General features: G+C 52.1%; 1 protein-coding gene across 2 annotated transcripts in view; it reads right to left on the bottom strand.

Annotated features, from left to right (window-relative positions):
* ttll7 (tubulin tyrosine ligase-like family, member 7) overlaps nt 1–20,131 on the bottom strand; it is a 375,815-nt gene that overhangs the window by 82,774 nt on the left and 272,910 nt on the right. For both annotated transcript variants that reach the window (XM_072510355.1, XM_072510356.1), the window contains exons 14-15: nt 16,386–16,472; nt 15,212–15,386 (exon numbers count right to left, since the gene is read on the bottom strand). In XM_072510355.1, coding sequence (XP_072366456.1) covers nt 15,212–15,386; nt 16,386–16,472 — 262 coding nt within the window. The remainder of the gene's footprint in view (nt 1–15,211; nt 15,387–16,385; nt 16,473–20,131) is intronic.

Raw genomic sequence — 20,131 nt, 5'->3', positions numbered from 1 at the left:
TCGGGGTGACACATTGCCATGGAGTGAAGATTAGGTAGTGTCAAGACCGAAGGCAAGGACTCCACACGAGGCCAGGTAGGAAGGGTACAACTCAGTTTATTTATAACTAACAATACACTAAACACTCTACTCTTCTCCCCACAGGGTCTCCCTTCCCGACCTTCTCCCAGGTCAGAGCTTATATCCCGTGGGGTTCCTCCAATCTGGGGGCGGACAGGAGCTCAGGTACTCCAGGGTGTAGGAGGGGAACCGGATACAATGTAGGTTCTGGCCCCTTCGGGGGTTGCGACACCCCTCTACCCACTCCATGTCTTCTGGAGGTGGATCTCTCGATTGCTTGGGTAGCGGACGGGGGTTCAGAGGCGGCACAGTCGGCCCGGGAAGGTCACCGCCATCGGTCGTTTCGGCGAAGAGCCCTGAAATGGGTGTGGCTCGGCTGGCAAAGGTGTCGGTGCCAATGGTGCTGGCATGCAGCCACCTGGTGGTCCGCTGTCCATGCCGGAGTCTCCGTCGCTGTCGTTGTTGTTGCTGGGCAGACCCGTGGGCACAGCGGGTACGCCGGCTTTTGGACGTCTGACAAGCGGCTGTGATAGCGAGCGGTGGTCCGGAGCAGATACCACGTCGCCTGTCTCGAAAGGGCACAGGTGCGGGTGCCGGCACGTGTCTGCCTTGGAGCGGTCCTCTCGTTGGTGGATCCAGGCCCCGAAGTCGATGAGGATGAGGCTGAGGCAAGCCCTGAGCAAGAGCCGCCCCATGAGCAACTCCGCTAGCGGAATCCCGGTGGTGGCATGCGGCGTTGCGATTTAGCGAAATAGGAAACATGCCTGACGGGTCTCCCAGGAACTGCTGGTCATCTTTTCCATGCCCCGTTTAAATGTCTGGCCCGCCCGCTCATCCAGTCTGTTGGAGGCCGGGTGTACGGAGCAGTCCATACGTGTTGGATCCCGTTCGTTGTCGTGAATGACACAAAATCTGGCTTGTGAACGCTGTCCCATTATCGGACACTAGGTCTTCGGGCAAGCCATGTGTGCTGAAAGTTTGCCGTAGCTTGTCCACGGTGGTCCACGTGATCGCGGTCGAAACCCGGTGGACCTCGAGGCATTTTGAGTGGGCATACACTAATATAAGGAACGTGGCCCACTGGAACGGGCCGCCAAGTTGATGTGGACATGGGACCATGGCTTCCGGGCCAACCGGGGCCGCCGGTGGGGCCCTCTGGTGCTCCTGGCAAGGGAAACAGTTGTGGGCCACTTGCTCACTCTCGGAATCCAAGCTGGGCCACCAAACGTAGCTTTGGGCCATCATCTTGATCTTGGCCATCCTCGGGTGTCCGCTGTGAAATTCCTTCAACAAGGACACCCGCCCCTGCTCGGGTAAGGCCACCAAGTCCCCCACAAGAGGACTCCGTTCCTAATGCTCAGTTCTGGCAGTTTTGTGGTCATCTGGTAGCGCCCTATGCTGGGCCCCACATTGGACCATGTGCCGGACCGTGACAATTTGGGGTCCATTTGGGTCCACTCCTTGTCACCGGTAAGGTGTCCATGAAGTGGAGGGTGGTGATCACCTCCGCAGTCGCCGTGGGTGTTCTTGGCTACGTGGGGAGGGACAGGCGGCTCAATGCACCAGTGTGTGGAATTTCCATGACCGGGCAGTGCTCCAAGCTGCATTCATAGGCTGCTAATCGCAAAGCACACCGTTGGACCCCGGCAGATGCGATCGACGGAATCATTCAGTCATCATTAAATAACCTCAGCAGGGGCTTGTGGTCCGTATGGGTTGTGAAAGTACGCTTGTGGATGTACCGTTGGATGTACGATGGCCAAACATTCTTTTTCTACCTGTGCTTATTTGAGCTCGGTGTCTGCGAGCGTACAGATGTGAAAGCTGTCGGCCTTTCTGAACCGTCGGGCATCCGGTGTGTCAAGGCCGCTCCGACACCGTACGGTGAGGCATCGCACGTCAGCAGCAAATGTTTCAACGGGTCGACGTGGGTCAGCAGTTTGTCCGTTGGTCAGCACCACTTGACCTCCTGGAAGGCCTTCAGAGGCCATCGCTGTCCTTTCTTCAACAGTTGGTGAGTTGGGTTGAGGAACGTGGCCATCCAGGGTATTAACTTGCCGTAATAATTAACCAGCCAGAGAGAATAGCGGCGCTCAGTCGGGTCACAAGAGATGGGAGTCGGCCAGATCGCCTGCACCTTGTATTCTACCAGGAGGCCACAGCGGTCCACCCAGTCACCCAAGTACGTGACCTCAGTTTCATGGAAGACGCATTTCTCCTTCCGGAGGTGGGCGTCGGCCTGTTAAAATCGCTGGAGGACTTTGGCGAGGTTCTCCATGGTTCCTTGTAAGGGGTACCTGGAATGAGGACATCATCTAGGTACATGGCCATCCTTGGAGCCCCCGTAAGATGTTTTCCATGACCCGCTGGAATATCGCACAGGCTGAGGAAATTCCGAACGGCAACTTGGTATGTACTCCCAATGGGGGTTCATCGCCACAAATTTACGGGACCCCGGGTCCAGCACCAGCTGCCTATATGCGTGGCTCATGTCCAGTAACGTGAATGCCTTGGCCTCGCTGAGCCTGGTGTGAAGGTCCTCGATGCGTGGGACCGGGTAATGGTCGAGATGGGACGCTGGGATCACCGTCATTTTATAGTGGTCGCCGAATCGTCTGGATCCGTCAGGCTTTAACACGGGACCGCTGGTGTGGCCCAATCTGCGAAGTGGATGGGGCAAATTATGCCCAACTGTTCTAATCGGTCCAGCTTGTGGTTGTCCTGAGGGTGGAGTGCGTATGGTATCGGGCGGTTGCAAAAATACCTGACTGAGCATTCTTATCTACGGGGCTGGTTTAGCAGAGTGGGCGAAATAGCTGGCTTGTAAAGCAGGCTAAGGCCAGCAGCGTGGGTTCAATTCCCGTACCAGCCTCCCCGAACAGGCGCCGGAATGTGGCGACTAGGGGCTTTTCACAGTAACTTCATTTGAAGCCTACTTGTGACGAGAAGCGATTTTCATTTCATTTTATTTCACGTGGATGGTTGATGTTGCGCCCTTAATGGTACCTAGGCCTTCAGCAAAGAGGACCAGGGCAAGTACCACTTCTGGTCCACAGGAGTACATTTGACAAACACTCGCTGCCAATCCAATTGCAGATGGTGCAGCCAATCACGTCCCAGCAAGCTGGGTCTGTCGCCGCTGACAACCAACAATGGCAAGCATGCAGATTCATCCCCGTACACAATGGGCACATCAGTAGTGTCTTCGATCGCTAAGGGTTCCGCAGTATACGTAACTAACCTGGTCCCCCGTGTCCGGAAGCTCCAGCATCGAGAGACCAGTTCAGATTGTGACGAACGTGCGATAGCTGACAACGGGAATTGCCGTCCCCACGTCGCGTTCCGTCTCGGTGGGGTGGCCACTGATCTGCAGCGTAATCTGGACAGGCACGGTCCTGGGGCCTGTAACGCAGTGCAGCAGCAGGAGCTGGTCCCCAGCCTCCGTGTCATTCGGGTAGGGAATCTGGCCTCTCGGGAGTGGGTGACGACTGCCCTGTTGCCAGGGAACGGCACTATCATGTGACCTCTAAGAAACCCGCTCCTGGTCGTGGCATCCTGCCCGATTTCCTTGGCCGCCTTCCTGGAACGGCAGGTAGAGGGAAGCTCCGCAGTCGCTCCGAGGCGAGCCGCGTTGACGGTCGCGGAACCTGCGGTGGTTTCCCTCCAGGATGATCCCGGTGGAACGTCTGGTTACGTCTGGCCAGCATTCCTGCCTACTGCCGACGATGAGGACCACTAATCCCTGGAGCTCTTGGGGTCCGCACTCGGCGCTCTCCCAGGAAAGTGCGATATCAACGGCTCTGTGGAGGGTCAGGACGAGTCTCCCATCAACAGTTTCCGCTGCGTCTCCGGGTCTCACAAACAAAACGGCCCCACGGGCCGTTTCGGCCAGGGCGGCCCCAAATTTGCTGGGGGCTGCGGGAGCCCTCGGGCGTGCCGGAAACTCTCCCAGTTTGATTCAGCCATGTGAAGTCCTCCAGACCATGTTCGGGGGTTCTGAATTCAGGTGTATTTCAACCAGGTCAATGAGAGCCGTGAATGGCCGAGCCTCCGGTCTGTCCGGGGAGGCGAGGTTCTTGATTAATGAGTCGGTCGGGCCATCGACAGCGGCCAGCAGTGTGATGGTCTGCCTTCCGTCGTTTGTGATGCCATTGGTTCGAAAAGAAAGTTGGACTTGCTCAACATACTGGGCTCAATTGTCAGTGTCGACGTCAAGTGGTTCAGGCTTATCGATGAGCGGCATGGCGCGGCACGGAGCAGAGGACTCTCCCAGCCCAGGTGAAGCAAGCTGGTAGCAAAACGTCCGGCGGCCGCGGCAGCTCCACTTTATCCTCATCGCCAGTGTTACGTGCGAAGGCAAGGACGCCACACGAGGCCAGGTAGGCAGGATACAACTCGGTTTATTTATCCCTAACAATACACTAAACACTCTACTCCCCTTCCCGCAGGGTCTCCCTTCCCGACCTGGGAGCAGGTCGGGGTTTATATCCTGTGGGGTTCCTCCAGTCAGGGGGAGGCTCCGCCCCCCCCTCCCCCCTCCCCGCCTGGTTACCTGGGGAGCTGAGGCTCCAGGGGTAGGAGGAGAACCAGATACAATGTAGGTTCTGGCCCCTTAGGGGGTCATAACAGCTAGTTAACAGGAAACAGAGATTTGGCATAAATTGATCCTTTTTCCTGTTGACAGGATATGATGAGCAGGTGTGCCACACGGATCGGGCTGGGGCCTCAACTTTTTACAATTCATATAAATGACTTGGAAGGGTCTGAGGCCTGCTTGCTAAATTTGCTGATGACAGAAAGATAGGTAGGAATGGGCAGCAGGGTGGCACAGTGGTTATCACCGCTGCCTCCCAGCGCGAGGGACCTAGGTTCAATTCTGGCCTTGGGTGACTGTGTGGAGTTTGCACATTCTCTGTGTGCCTGCGTGGGTTTCCTCCGGGTGCTCCGGTTTCCTCACACAGTCCAATGGTGTGCGGGTTAGGTGGATTGGCCATGAGAAATTGTCCCTTAGTGTCCAAAAGGTTAGGTGGAGTTACAGGGATAGGGTAGAGAGGGGGTGGGGGGGGGGGGGGTGTGATCCTAGGTAGGGTGCTCTTTTGGTGGGTCGGTGAAGACCCGACGGGCCAAATGGACTCCTACTGCACTGCCGGGATTCTGTGGTTCTCTAAAAGTAAATTGTGAAGAGGACAAAGGGATATAGGTTATAGACAGGTTCGGCGAGTGGGCAAAAGTCTGGGAAATGGAGGATAATGTGGGAAAATGTGAAATTGTCCATTCTGGCAGGAAGAATAAAAAAGAACGTTGTTATCTAAATGGTGAGAGATTGCAGAGCTCTGAGGCACAGAGGGATCTAGGGGGCATAGTGCACAAATCACATGTAGCTCGTATACAGGTAGAGCAAGTGATGAGGAACATTAATAGAATGTTATTGTTTATTCTGAGGAGATTGATTACAAATGTCGGGAGGTTATACTTCAGTTGTACAGGCCATTGGTCAGACCACATCTGGAGTATTTTGTTCCGTATTGGTCTCCTTATTTAAAGAAAGATATAAATGCATTAGAAACAGCTCAGTAAAGGGCGGCGTGTGGCGCAGTGGATAGCACTGGGACTGCGGCGCTGAGGACCCGGGTTCGAATCCCGGACCTGGGTCAATGTCAGTGTGGAGTTTGCACATCCCCCCATGTCTGCGTGGGTTTCACCCCCACAACCCAAAGATGTGGATTGGCCACGCTAAATTGCCCCTTAATTGGAACAAAAAAAATAATTGGGCACTCTAAATTTATATAAAAAAAGGAAACAGTGCAGTGAAGATTTACTAGTCTAATTCCAGGTATGGGCGGGTTACTTTATGAAGAAAGGTTGGAGAGGTTAGATTTGTATCCACTAGAGTTTAGAAGCATAAGAGGTGACTTGGTCGAGTCCTTAAGATCCTGAGGGGTATTGACAGGGTGGATATGGAGAGGATGTTTCCCCTTGTCGGACAATCTTGAACTAGGGGTCACTGGTTAGAAATAAGGGGTCACTTGCACAGGAGAGATGGGTAGAAATTGTTTCTCTCAGAGGGTGGTAAGTCTCTGCAACTCTCTTCCTCAAAACTGGCCTACAGTTGCGAGGTTGATGGGAGCAAGGGACAAGGTTGACAGGGGTGGAGAGCCTGTGGAGATAGAGTCATTTTTTTCCCTTTATTCTTTCACGGGTCACTGGCAATTGAGGCCAGCGTTTGCTGCCCATTGTGAGGCCATTTCAGACGGCAGCTGCAAGTCATTCACATCACTGAGGTCTGGAGTCATGTTGACCACACCGGGTAAGGACAGCAGATTGCATTACTCAACCAGATGGGTTTTTACAACAATGGTTTCATGGCCACCATGAACTCCAGATTTTATTAATTGGATTTAAATTCCACCAGCTGCCGTGGCGGGGTTTGAACCCCTGTCCCCAAGAGCGTTAGCTTGAGCCTTTGACTTATAAGCCCAGTGGACACATTACCACTCCCTCTTTACGGTCGCCACGTCCTTTGTAAGCTTCGAGCTTTGCTAGTCACTGTCCAGACCAACTCAGTGGGAGTATTCACTACAGTCCCGCACTGTTTGAATTTTGTGTCTCTGGAGTTTTGACTAGGGCCTGCGTTAGCGCTTTTGCCTATTCAGATGAGACACTACAGCCGGGAGACTCCAGACCCAGCCACCGCGGGCGGGAAATTCCCGGCCACAGTCAAGGACTCCTGGCTGGTCCGCCAAATTTTCCGTCATTCCCGTGACAATTCGTGCCCGCGAGCGGGACCGTCAAATCCCAGCCAGCCTAAGACATTTTAATATGAGCAACTCAACAACATAGGTTAATGCGAACAGGAATTGAACCTTCTTATTGGGTCATCTGGCAGCTCCCTGAAACGCACTTTTGTGACCCCAAAAGACAAAAAGCTTGGATACCTCTATACTAGTAGATTTGTTGTAATTGCATTAGTGTTGGCCAACCAATTCCCCGTGGAAAGGGCCCTAAAGGTTGGATGAGAAAACAGATAACAGAGGTAGTTAAACTCAAATGAAGGCAGGCTTGGTACTTGCAAGAGGAATTTGGAGGTACAATTTGACAGGACATAGGTCACAAAATAAAAACAATGCAGTTCTAGGCTTCATTACAATAAGGATATAACATATTTGTCAAACCTTAAAACTTCAATCAGTGAGCAGAAGGCTCCGCACCAGGGGCAAGGTTATTGGGCCGCATTCTCCGGCCCCCCAGTCGAGTGTTTCGGGAGGGGCGGCGGCAGGATAATAGAGACAGGTCAGTCATGATCTAACTGAATAGTGAAACTGGCTTGGAGAGATGGATAGTCTACCCTGGTTCCTATGTTTACAAGATTTGCACCGTCAACATTTCAAAGTTAAATGGGAATATATAATTTCGCCTGGTTCCGTAATAACGGGCGGGATTTTCTGCTCCATCTCGCGGGTCAATGTTTTGCGACAATAAGTCAGGCTGCTATTGGCCGGTGGATGAACTTCCTGGTGCTACCACTGTCAATGCGGTTTTCCTTTGTTTTCGCCCTCCGCTGCCGGGGAACACGTGGCAACGGGTCGCCATCGACAGGACCAGAAAATGCCGCCCGCAAGAACAACCGGAATATCCCACCCAACATCCACGCTGCTGAGAGGCCATTCGGTGCATCAAGTCTATGCCAGCTCTCCCTCGAGCAATCCTGTCCATTCCCCACCCTGATCCCTGCAAATTTATTCTTCACAAGTCCCCACCCAATTTCCTTTTGAAATCATTGATCGAATCTGTTTACACCACCCTTACGGGCAACCAGTTCCAGGCCATCAATACTCGCTGTGTTAAACGTTTCTTCCTCACATTCCTCCTGTATCTCTTGTCAAAATAAGGGGAAGTAGATTTAGGACTGAGTTTAGGAGGAACTTCTTCACCCAAAGGGTTGTGAATCTCTGGAATTCCTTGCCCAGTGAAGCAGTTGAGGCTCCTTCATTAAATGTTTTTAAGATAAAGGTAGATAGTTTTTTTAAGAATAAAGGGTTATGGTGTTTGGGCCGAAAAGTGGAGCTGAGCCCACAAAAGATCAGCCATGATCTCATTGCATGGCAGAGCAGGCTCAAGGGGCCAGATGGCCTACTCCTGCTCCTAGTGCTTATGTTCTTAAAACCACTTGCCCTTGTACGTTCAGCTAATGGCAGCAGCGTTTCGATGTCTTACCTAAACCTGTCATACTTTTGTAGACCTCTATCAAATCTGCTCTCAATCTCCTTTGCTCCAAGAAAAAGAAAATCCCATCTTCTTCAACCTAACCTTGTAGCTAAAATCCCTCATCCCTGGATCCACTCCAGTAAATCTCCTCTGCATCCTCTCAAAAAACCACACGTTCTTGCTAAAGTATCGTGACAAGAGCTGGATGCAAAACGCTTGTTGTGTCCTAACCAAAGTCTTATATAGTTTCAGTGTGACCTCTCTGCTTTTGTACACAATACCCCATATTTGTGAAGCCCACAATCCCATATGTTTTTCTCACCGCTCTTTCAATATCTCCTGGCCCTTCAAAGATCTATGCCCTTGGACCCTCAAGTTCCTCTGCTTTCGCTCTCTTGAGAACTGTGCCGTTAACTTCTGATACCTCTCCTCATCTCTTCTGCCAAAATGCAACACCCCTGCATACATCTCTGTATTAAATTCCATCTGCCACTTGTCTGCCCATTCTGTTATCTATGGCAAAATCAATTTTACGATGTCCGAGGCAATGATTCTGCGAGAGCGAGACCTCCCCACTTTGCTAATTTCCCATTTAGATGGTCCCCTTATTTGGGTTTTTTTGTTCGGAATTTTTATGGGACAAACTTCCTCCCCTTTTTGCGTCTATCGAGTGGGACCTATGTCATTGGTCCTCCTTACTGATATCGGACTGGATAGGATAGCACTGTTTAAGATGAATGCGCTGCCGAGGTTATTGTGTCCTTTACACAGGCTGCCATTCTTGCTTTCCGCCAAAGTTAAAGCTAAAACCCTGAACGGAAGTTCTTTTATTTGGAACAAAAATAAATCTGGCTTAGGTCTAGCAAAACTGCAGTTTTCCAGTTCACCGAGGGTGTTAGAGACACTGAATATTAAAATGCATCAGCTTCGTTGCTTGGATTCATATGAGAATGGGTCAGAGAGGACCCTTCCTCAATTTGGTTCGATATCTAAGCTGGCCAGTGTGTGTACTCCTTACAGGCCCTGTGGTTTCTCAGGGACTTCACGGCGGTGCCTGGCAACTGTACAAATCCTACAATCGTTCACACTCGCAGGGCGTGGAGGATGGTCTGGGAGCTGGAAGGGAGATCTCACTTAACTTCCGCTCTCGCTCCCGTTCAGGACTATCCGGATTTCCCACCAGGTTTAATGGCTTTGATAGCTGGAGGGATAGAGGTCTTTGTAGGCTAGGTGATTAGTTTAGTTGGTCTTTCTCTTCAATGTTTTGAGCAACTCTGTCAGTTATTTGATATCCCAAAATACCCCCTTTTCAGGTATCTGCACTCAAAGACTTTATCCTTAATAAGACATCACTCCATCTCATGCTTATGTGCCTTTGGTGACAAACATCCTGTTATCCACAGAACCTAAACAATTAATAAGTGAGTTCTATGACACTTTATGTCCTAGATCCTGTGTGGAAATACTAGAGATTCTGCGGTCTTGGGAAAAAGACTTGGCAGTGAATACTGATGAGGAGACTTGGGGCAATATAGGGGGAAATGCCAATATAACGCATTCTGTGACCGAACGAAGGAGACACGGTTTAAAATATTACACCATTTGCCTATCATGCCAAGCTTAAGACATAGATTTGACCCCACATATCCTCGCTGTGTCAAATTTGCAAAGCAGTCAAGGGAGACTACACACATTGTGTTTGGTCCTGTGTCAATATTAAATCCTATTGGTCTGGTGTACTTAATGAGCTTGAGAAGGTATTTGATATGGCCTTAGAATTTGATCCTTTGTGCTTAATTCTGGGGTACCCAGATCGAAACATAATTTACGCTAATGAAAAAAGGCTGTATAATATCCTAACATTTGCAACACGGAAGAATAGCCTCTACTCCTGGATTAGTGGTAAATCTCCTTAAATTCAGAATTAGCATAAAATTATCATGGGATGTATCCCAATGGAATTCCTAACCTGTAGACTCTGATCCAAATCGGACGTATTCTGAAAAGTATAGGGCCCCTCTCTTAAATGCATAGTGTGGAGATGCCGGAGTTGGATTAGGGTGAGCACAGTAAGAAGTCTCACAACACCGGGGTAAAGTCCAACAGGTTTGTTTTGAATCACTAGCTTTTGGAGCTCCTTCCTCAGGTCATAGGTTCTATAATATCTGAGTGGTTCCTATAAGGTTTTCCATGAGCTATGTAACTCTGCCTTTAACAAAAACAGAAAATGCTGGACCATCTCAGCAGGTCTGACAGCATCTGTGGAGAGAGAAGGGAGCTGACGTTTCGAGTCTGGATGACTGTCAGAACTGGAAATAGGGTCAGATTTACACTGTTGTGGGTGGAGGGGCGGTGGTGCGTGAAGCAATGGGGCTGGATAGAGGGGCTGGATTGACACAATTGTCAGGATCAATAAGACAAAGGTAATGCAAATGGTGGTGATAATGACTAAGAACGGTGTGCTAATAGTGGCACATTAAGAGATCAGAATGTGTTAATGGCAGAACAGGGATAAGCAGTGTGTCAAAGGACAACTTGGAACAGGGAACACATGGTCCTCGTGAGATGGGGTGGGGGAGGGGAGACAATGGTGAGGAAAATAATGGATCGATAGAAAAAATGAAAATAAATTGATCAAACTAAAAATGGGGTGAAGGTGGAGGAGCGAGTTGTTGAACTCAATGTTAAGTCCAAAAGGTTGTAACGTGCCTACTCAGAAGATAAGGTGCAGTTCCTCCAGTTTGCGCTGGGCTTCACTGGAACATTGCAGCAGGCCAAGGACAGACATGTGGATATAAGGACAGGACGGTGAGTTGAAATGGCAAGTGACAGGAAGGTCTGGGTCTTGCTTGCGGACAGAACAAAGGTGTTCTGCAAAGCAATCACCCAGCCTGTGTTTAGTCTCTCCATTGGGAGCAGCGGCTGCAATAGACGAGTGTAAATGAAGAGTGTTTAGGCCCTTGGATGGTGAGCAGGGAGGAGGTAAAGGGGAAGGTGTTGCACCTTCTGCAATTGTATGGTGTCATGCTATGAATGTGAGGTATTGGGGTGATAGAGGAGTGGATCAAGGTATCCCGGAAGGAATGGTCCCTGCGGAATGCTGACGGAGGAGTGAGGGGAAGATGTGTTTGGTGGTGGCATCATGCTGGCGTTGGCAAAACTGGCGGAGGATGATTCTTTGAACGCGGAGGCTGGTGGGGTGAAAAGTGAGGACAAAGAGGACCCCTCTGGGAGGTTCTGGGAGGGAGGAGAGGGGGTGAGGGCAGAGGAGCGGGAGATGGGTCCGACACGGTTGAGAGCCCTGTCGACCACAGTGGGTGGGAAGCCACGATTAAGGAAGAAGGAAGACATGTCAGCAGCACCGTTTTGGGAAGTGGCATCTTCAGAACAGATGCGATGGAGGCGAAGGAACTGGGAGAAGGGGATGGAGTCCGAACAGGATGTGGGGTTTGTAGTCGAGGTAACTGTGGAGTCAGCGGGTTTGTACTAGTGGACAGTCAGTGTATCCCTATGAATGGAGACAGTGAGGTCAAGGAACAACAACAAGAACAAAGAAATGTACAGCACAGGAACAGGCCCTTCGGCCCTCCAAGCCCGTGCCGACCATACTGCCCGACTAAACTACAATCTTCTACACTTCCTGGGTCCGTATCCTTCTATTCCCATCCTATTCATATATTTGTCAAGATGCCCCTTAAATGTCCCTATCGTCCCTGATTCCACTACCTCCTCCGGTAGCGAGTTCCAGGCACCCACTACCCTCTGCGTAAAAAACTTGCCTCGTACATCTACTCTAAACCTTGCCCCTCTCACCTTAAACCTATGCCCCCTAGTAATTGACCCCTCTACCCTGGGGAAAAGCCTCTGACTATCCACTCTGTCTATGCCCCTCATAATTTTGTATACCTCTATCAGGTCGCCCCTCAACCTCCTTCGTTCCAGTGAGAACAAACCGAGTTTATTCAATCGCTCCTCATAGCTTATGCCCTCCATACCAGGCAACATTCTGGTAAATCTCTTCTGCACCCTCTCTAAAGCCTCCACATCCTTCTGGTAGTGTGGCGACCAGAATTGAACACTATACTCCAAGTGTGGCCTAACTAAGGTTCTAGTAAGGGGAAGTGCCCGAGATGGACCATATGAAGGTGATAGAGGGGCTGATTTTTTAAAAATTGCCTTTAACATGCTTTTTGCGAGGGTGAGCATCATTTTACTGTGTTTTCCTGGCTCGATCCATTTTACCCCCATCCTCCCACTTTACCTCACAATGTTTTTTTTATATGAATGGAGGCGCAGGCATTATGATGAAGCTGAACCAACTTTGTTGGTGTTCTTGTGTTTTTTCTGGCTGTTTTCATGTATGGAGAAATATTAATTGCTGTACTGGACAAAGGCTTTGAGGGTTTGTTGCGTTATTTGCAAAAATGGAAAATCTCTAATAAAAAAATATATTTTAAAAAAATCCTTGTCCTATTTCAGACGATTGGTATCAAAAGTGGATATTGAAAGGAATTGGGAGAGGCCGGAACGAGGGACGCCATTTAAAAAAATGGTGGAATGTGGAGTTGAGGCCACAATTAGATCAGCCATGGGCCTTGCTGAATCATGGCTCCCGCTCCTCATTCGTATGTTTGTCTGTTCACTGTTTGGCACCGTTGGGAAATTTTGCTCTGTGTTCCTAAATCTAAATGATTTGTATGTAATCAAGTAATATGTGTGTGTCCAAGCCACAGTCGAGAGACTGGAGTGCAGCACTGCCGGGGGCTGTCAGCTTTCAGGTCAAATGTCAAACCGACGCCCTGTCTGCCATCTCGGATGAGTGTAAGAGGTCCCATGCTGCTATTGGAAAGAAGAGCAAGCTGTTCTCCCCGGTTTCCTGGCTAATATGTAATCCCTGGGAAACACGTCAAAATAAACAGCTGAGCTGATCATCATCCCATGGTTGTGCGTTAGGAGCTTGGCATTTGCTGTCACGATTCCTATATTACAGCATTGATGACACTTAAGCACTTAATTAGCTGTAAAGTGAACAAAGAACAATACAGCACAGGAACAGGCCCTTCGGCCCTCCAAGCCTGTGCCGACCATGGTACCTGCCTAAACCAAAACAGTCTCCACTTACGGAGTCGGTATCCTTCCATTCCCACCCTATTCATATATTTGTCTAGATGCCCCTTTAAATGCCGCTATCGTACCTGCTCCCACCACCTCCCCAGGCAGCGAGTTCCATATATTTGCCTCCCTCTGTGTAAAAAAACTTGCCTCGCACATCTGTTCTAAACTTTTCTCCACACACTTTAAACCTATGTACGTGACTCTCCTACCCGAGGAAAGAGCATCTGACTATCCACTCTGTCCATGCCACTCAGAATCTTGTAGACCTCTATCAGGCCGCCTCTCAACCTCCGTCGTTCCAGTGAGAACAGACCGAGTTTCTCTAACCTCTTCCAAAGTGCTTTGCAACGCACATCATGTTAAAGTAAGTTCTTTCTTTTCACAGAAACAAAAGGAAGCAATTTACAGTCTGGAGGAGAGGAGGCAAATTTCTCACTGTGGTCTAGAAATTCAGGCACAGTGGTGATCAAATTCAGGGTTGGCGGTCAGCCTCCCCCGATTGGTTCAGCCTATGGCGGGCACTGGAACTGGTGTTGGGGCCCAAATCTTGTTTGCCAGTTCTTCCGACTAAAGGAGAAGTCATGGATGGGAGACAATCAGAGGGCATATGGAACCAATAGGTGTATACTCGACCAGGCCGTGCCTGCAAACCGCAAAACAAAATGGATACTGCTCGATGTGATTCCGTGACCGGGCAGCACTTGCTGAACAATCCCGAGAGCGCTGAGGGCTACAATAAACAATCAATTCAAGATAATCAGCCGAGCTCCTAACGTGGCTCATTTACGCTTGCTAGAAGTGACGCACATTGATACACAAGGACCAGGGGCGAGATTCTCCGACCCCCCGCCGGGTCGGAGAATCCCCGGGGGCTGGCGTGAATCCCGCCCCCACCGGTTGCCGAATTCTCCGGCACCGGAGATTCGGCGGGGGCGGGAATCGCCGGTTGGCGGGCCCCCCCCCCGTAATTCTCCGGCCCGGATGGGCCGAAGTACCGTTGCTAGAATGCCTGTCCCGCCGGCGTGAATTAAACCACCTACCTTACCGACGGGACCGGGCGGGCTCTGGGGTCCTGGGGGGGGCGCGGGGCGATCTGGCCCCAGGGGGTGCCCCCACGGTGGCCTGGCCCGCGATCGGGGCCCACCGATCCACGGGCGGGCCTGTGCCGTGGGGGCACTCTTTTCCTTCCGCCTTCGCCATGGTCTCCACCATGGCGGAGGCGGAAGAGACTCCCGCCACAGCGCAGGCGCGGGGATGCCGTGAGCGGCCGCTAACGCTCCCGTGCATGCGCCGCCTGGCAATGTCATTTCCGTGCCAGCTGGCGGGGCACTTCCGCCAGCTGGCGGGGTGGAAATCAGTCCGGCGAGGGCCTAGCCCCTCAAGGTTAGGGCTCGGCCGGTCAAGGGGTGGAGGATTCCGCACCTTTGGGGCGGCGCGATGCCCGACTGATTTGCGCCATTTTTGGCGCCGGTCGGCGGACAACGCGCTGATGCCGGAGAATTTTGTCCCAGATCTCTGCAAACAAAAGGAATACATTCAAGCCTTGCGCCTTTTTGAATTGGGCTTGAGGAGGCTTTAGTTCCCCATTGCTTGCTCCATGGCAATGCCTCGGCCAATCAAGATTGACCTGCCAACCGATCGGCAACCATCTTTCCTGTGGTGCAAATTTATGTCACATTTGTCATTCTTGCATTTGTCCTGATGAGTGTGAGAAGAAAAGCTTCGACAACATGCCCCTCTTTTCAGCAATAGGCATTTTCTAAACCTTACAACATAGCTAGTGTTTATTGAAGGAAGATCTCGGTAAATACAGGCACACTGGGAAACCTACCTGACCGTTCTGGAGACTCATAATTCCTTCCTTTTCGGACATAAATAATTTTTTTATCTCTCAGCTGCTCGTCCTCCGTATCTGTATCGGAACTGCAGCTGCTGTTACCACTACTGCTACTATCATCATACTTCCTTGAAGCGGGCTCTGTGGTCTCTGGCATTGAGAACAGTTGCTGCGGGACACAGAAACAATTCTTACGTTTCACCAACAAAGCTCCTCGATACACACAAAGACAGGCGCCACTTTGTCTTGGTCCACACTTGGACACCAGATGATTGCTGGAGCTGGGTGGTGGAGAGCTGAATTCAGGGAGTTTCTGGCAGAGGGGAGGGTGGGGCACTGGCCAGGTAGGAGGGGAAACCCCAGGGAAATACAACTTGCAGGGCCCCAGGGAGGCCGGTAAATCATAGAATAATAGAATTTACAGTGCAGAAGGAGGCCATTCGGCCCATCGAGTCGGCACCGGCTCTTGGAAAAAGCACCCACTTAAGCCCACACCTCCACCCCATCCCCGTAAACCAGTAACCCCACCTAACCTAAGGGCAATTTATCATGGCCAATCCACCTAACCTGCACATCTTTGGACTGTGGGAGGAAACCGGAGCACCCGGAGGAAACACACGCAGACCGGGGAGAACGTGCAGACTCCGCACAGAAGCGGACCAAAGCCTGGGACCCTGAAGGTGTGAAGCAACTGTGCTCACCACTGTGCTACTGTGCTGCCCGTCAGAGATAGCCCCGCCATTTCCCCACCAGCATCCCTCGGAATGGGACCTGACAGGTTTCAAATCTGCCACCCTCTAACGCCCGCTGCCTGCAGCAGGGCGGACGGTGTTCCTCAATTAATTAAGGGCCTCAATTGGCCCAAAGGTGGGTGGGCCACTTGGCACCTCTCCTGCCATCTGAGAAGCTGCGGTGGGGCTGGGTGCTGGTGGGCAGTAGCCAGGAAAGGTGCCCCTGGCATCGTGCTTGCATTTACACCCCCTTGACCGCATGCCAAACCACCCCCAGGGGAGGGTAAAGTTCTGCCTCTGCCGTTCACATCAGTTCAGCCATTGTCAATTTAAATCAATCTACCAACTTGGCCCAAAAAGCTGTGGTGTGCCTTGCACGGGTGAGTGCCTTGCACGGGTGAGTGCTCACTGGTGATGCACCGCTGCTGAGTTCATACCTTTGGTCCCCTCTGACGAGGCGATTTCCCCAGGAGTTTTTCATCGTCCACTTCACACTGCTCCAGGAGATCCAAGATATCTTCCTCCTTGACAAAGATTGACATGATCTTTTCCATCATTCAGTAACAAATTAATAATAATAATATTTATTAGTGTCACAAGTTGGCTTACATTAACACTGCAATGAAGTTACTGTGGAAAAAACCCCGGTCGCCACACTCTGGCGCCTGTTCGGGTACACGGAGGGAGAATTCAGAATGTCCAATTCACCTAACAAGCACGTCTTTCGGGACTTGTGGGAGGAAACCGGAGCACCCCGGAGGAAACCCACGCAGACACGGGGAGAACGTGCAGACTCCACACAGTGATCCAAGCCGGGAATCGAACCTGGGACCCTTGGAGCTGTGAAGCAACAGTGCTAACCACCGTGCTACCGTGCCGCCATTCTCCCTGCCACTGACGGGCAATGGTGAGGTGGCTGAATTGGGAAGACTGGTTTCGAAGGATGAATCTAGTCACAGTCGATGTCACAGTCCCTTCTTTCTTTTCTGTTTAGCACACTGGGCTAAATCGCTGGCTTTGAAAGCAGACCAAGCAGGCCAGCAGCACGGTTCTATTCCCGTACCAGCCTCCCCGAACAGGGGCCGGAATGTGGCGACTAGGGGCTTTTCACAGTAACTTCATTTGAAGCCTACTTGTGACAATAAGCAATTTTCATTTCATTTTTCATTTTCACCATATTGTTTTGGTCAACTGCAGTATTTTAAGGTTCCTTTCCCTCCATCCCCACCCCCTCAGTCATTTTTGGTCTCTCCCATTTGCTTCCTACCTTCAATGCTGAAGAGCCCGATTTCCAGCTTTAAGTCTGCTACACTTGCTGCTCAATTTTCCTCTCGGGCTCCCCCCCCCCCTTCCTTGCTCAGATTGAAAGTTATAAGTGTTCATTTGTGCCCCAACTATCCAGAAATGTAACTCTCTCCGTGATCTACCCTTCCAGGCTTGCCTGGCTCCAAAGACATTTGGTGCAATTGTAACAGCCAGAGTCAAAATCTCACCCAGAGACTTGCAGCAGCAATTCGAGGGTGTCATGGTGCCAACACCACGCTATCAGATTCAGATACTAATCTCAGAGCTTGAGACTTTTGCCACATCGATCATCGGGGAAATAAATGACTGCTTCAGAAGCCATGGGGCGTGAATCCCGCCCCCGCCGTGTCCCGAATTCTCCGCCACCAGAGAATTAGGGGGGGGGGCAGGAATCGCGGCGCGCCGGTCGGCGGGCTCCCCCCGGCGGTTCTCCGGCCCGCGATGGGCCGAAGTCCCGCCTCTGTCAACCCTCGCCAGCCGGCGTGGATTGAACCACCTACCGTACCGGCGGGAGCAGACGGCGCGGGCGGGCTCCGGGGTCCTGGGGGGGGGGGGGGGGGGGGGCGCGGGGCGATCTGGCCCCAGGGGGTACCCCCACGGTGGCCTGGCCTGCGATCGGGGCCCACCGATCGGCGGGGGGGGCCTCTGCCGTGGGGGCACTCTTTTTCTTCCGCCTTCACCATGGTCTCCACTATGGCGGAGGCGGAAGAGACCCCCTCCACTGCGCATGCGCGGGGGTGCCGTGAGCGGCCGTTGATGCTCCCGCGCATGCGTCGCCCGGCGAAGTCCTTTCGCCGCCGGCTGGTGTGGTGCCAAAAGCCTTTCCCGCCAGCCAGCGGGGCGGAAATCACTCCGGCGCGGGCCTAGCCCCTCAAGGTGAGGGCTTGGCCCCTAAAGGTGCGGAGAATTCCGCGCCTTTGGGGCGGCGCGACGCCGGAGTGGTTCCCGCCACTCCATTACGCCGGATTCCCCCGCCCCGCCGGGTAGGGGAGAATCCCGGCCCTGGTACTGACCCATTAATTCCCCTGGCTAGGTGTCAAATCAATTAACAATATTGGAAACAAAAGGTTCAGGGCTTCCATTCCCGGGATTCGGTGGGGATGGAGGGGGTGTGGGGGAGGGACCATACCCAACCGGAAAATGCCCACTCAATGTCCACGCACAAGGACTGCATAGGAATTGACCAGGAAGTTCAAAATTCCCATGGGTGTTTGGCCTGCGCTGGGAATCATCTGAAAATTCGACTGATTCTGGAGACTTCAGCTGGTTCCAACTCTTTCAGCGGAATTAGTAAACCAGGAACGATTAAAACCACCTCAGTTGTGAGGGTGATTTGGAGAGGTTGAGATTGTTCTCCTTGGAGAGAAGAAGGAGATTTGATAGAGAAGTTCAAATCCTTGGCGGTGCTGAACAAGAGTAAATCGGGAGAAATTGTCCCAACTCCGAGCAGGGTGAAGGGTGGGGGGGACGACACAGATTTGAAGTGATTTTGCAAAAGAAGCAGATGTGATGTGAGAATAAGCTTTTTCACACAGCGAGCGGTTGAGGTCTGGAATGCACGGCCTTAGAGCGTGATGGAGGCAGGTTCAACTGAGGCATTCAGGAGGGCATTAGATGATTATTTGAAGAGAAACAATGTGTGGGGTTACGGGGAAAAAGGCAGGGGAATAGCACTGAGTCGCAATGCTCATTTGGCGAACCAGTACATACATGATGGGCCGAATGGCCTCCTTCAGCACCATAACAATTCTGTGATTCTGAACTCCTGAGTAACGACAAGACCTACTCTCCTCCCTGATCCCACAGAGGGTACCCTGGCTTCACCCCCTCCCCCCCCCCCCCACGCCACAGTGGACCACCCGAGAATCACCCCCCACCCTACTGCACCGACTACCTTCCTGAACCCCCCGAAATACCCCCCACCCAGTCTACCATTCCTGACTCCACAAATACCCACCACCTCTGACTACCCTCCTTACTCCCTCAATATGCCCCACCCTAACTATCCTCCTGACCCTTCGCCCTGACTATACCCTATCCCCCTGACTACCCTGAACTAACCCCCCCACTACCCCAAATATCCCCCCAGACCCCAACTAATCTTCTGACTACCCTCCCTAGCTCCAGACTAAGCTCCCAACCACAAAGCACCTTCCTCACTGCCATCCCCCTCGACTACACACCTACCCCCGACCATACCCCACTCCCCCCCCACTACAAATCTACCCCCGACCATACCCCATGCCCCCCGACTATACATCTACCCCCGACCATACCCCATGCCCCCCCCGACTACACATCTACCCCGACCATACCCCATGCCCCCCCCCACTACACATCTACCTCGACCATACCCCACCCCCCCCGACTACACATCTACCTCGACCATACCCCACGCCCCCCGACTACACATCTACCTCGACCATACCCCATGCCCCCCCCGACTACACATCTACCTCAAACATACCCCACTCCCCCCCCGACTACACATCTACCTCGAACATACCCCACGCCCCCCCGACTACACATCTACCTCCGACCATACCCCATGCCCCCCGACTATACATCTACCCCCGACCATACCCCATGCCCCCCCCGACTACACATCTACCCCGACCATACCCCATGCCCCCCCGACTACACATCTACCTCGACCATACCCCATGCCCCCCCGACTACACATCTACCTCGACCATACCCCACGCCCCCCCCGACTACACATCTACCTCAAACATACCCCACTCCCCCCCCGACTACACATCTACCTCGAACATACCCCACGCCCCCCCCGACTACACATCTACCTCAAACATACCCCACTCCCCCCCCGACTATACATCTACCTCGAACATACCCCACGCCCCCCCCACTACACATC

The sequence above is a fragment of the Scyliorhinus torazame genome, chromosome 7 (genome assembly GCF_047496885.1).
Source record: "Scyliorhinus torazame isolate Kashiwa2021f chromosome 7, sScyTor2.1, whole genome shotgun sequence".
In the NCBI taxonomy this organism is placed as follows: domain Eukaryota; kingdom Metazoa; phylum Chordata; class Chondrichthyes; order Carcharhiniformes; family Scyliorhinidae; genus Scyliorhinus; species Scyliorhinus torazame.
Note: the sequence above shows the minus strand (reverse complement) of the source record. Positions and strands in the feature narration are given on the sequence as shown.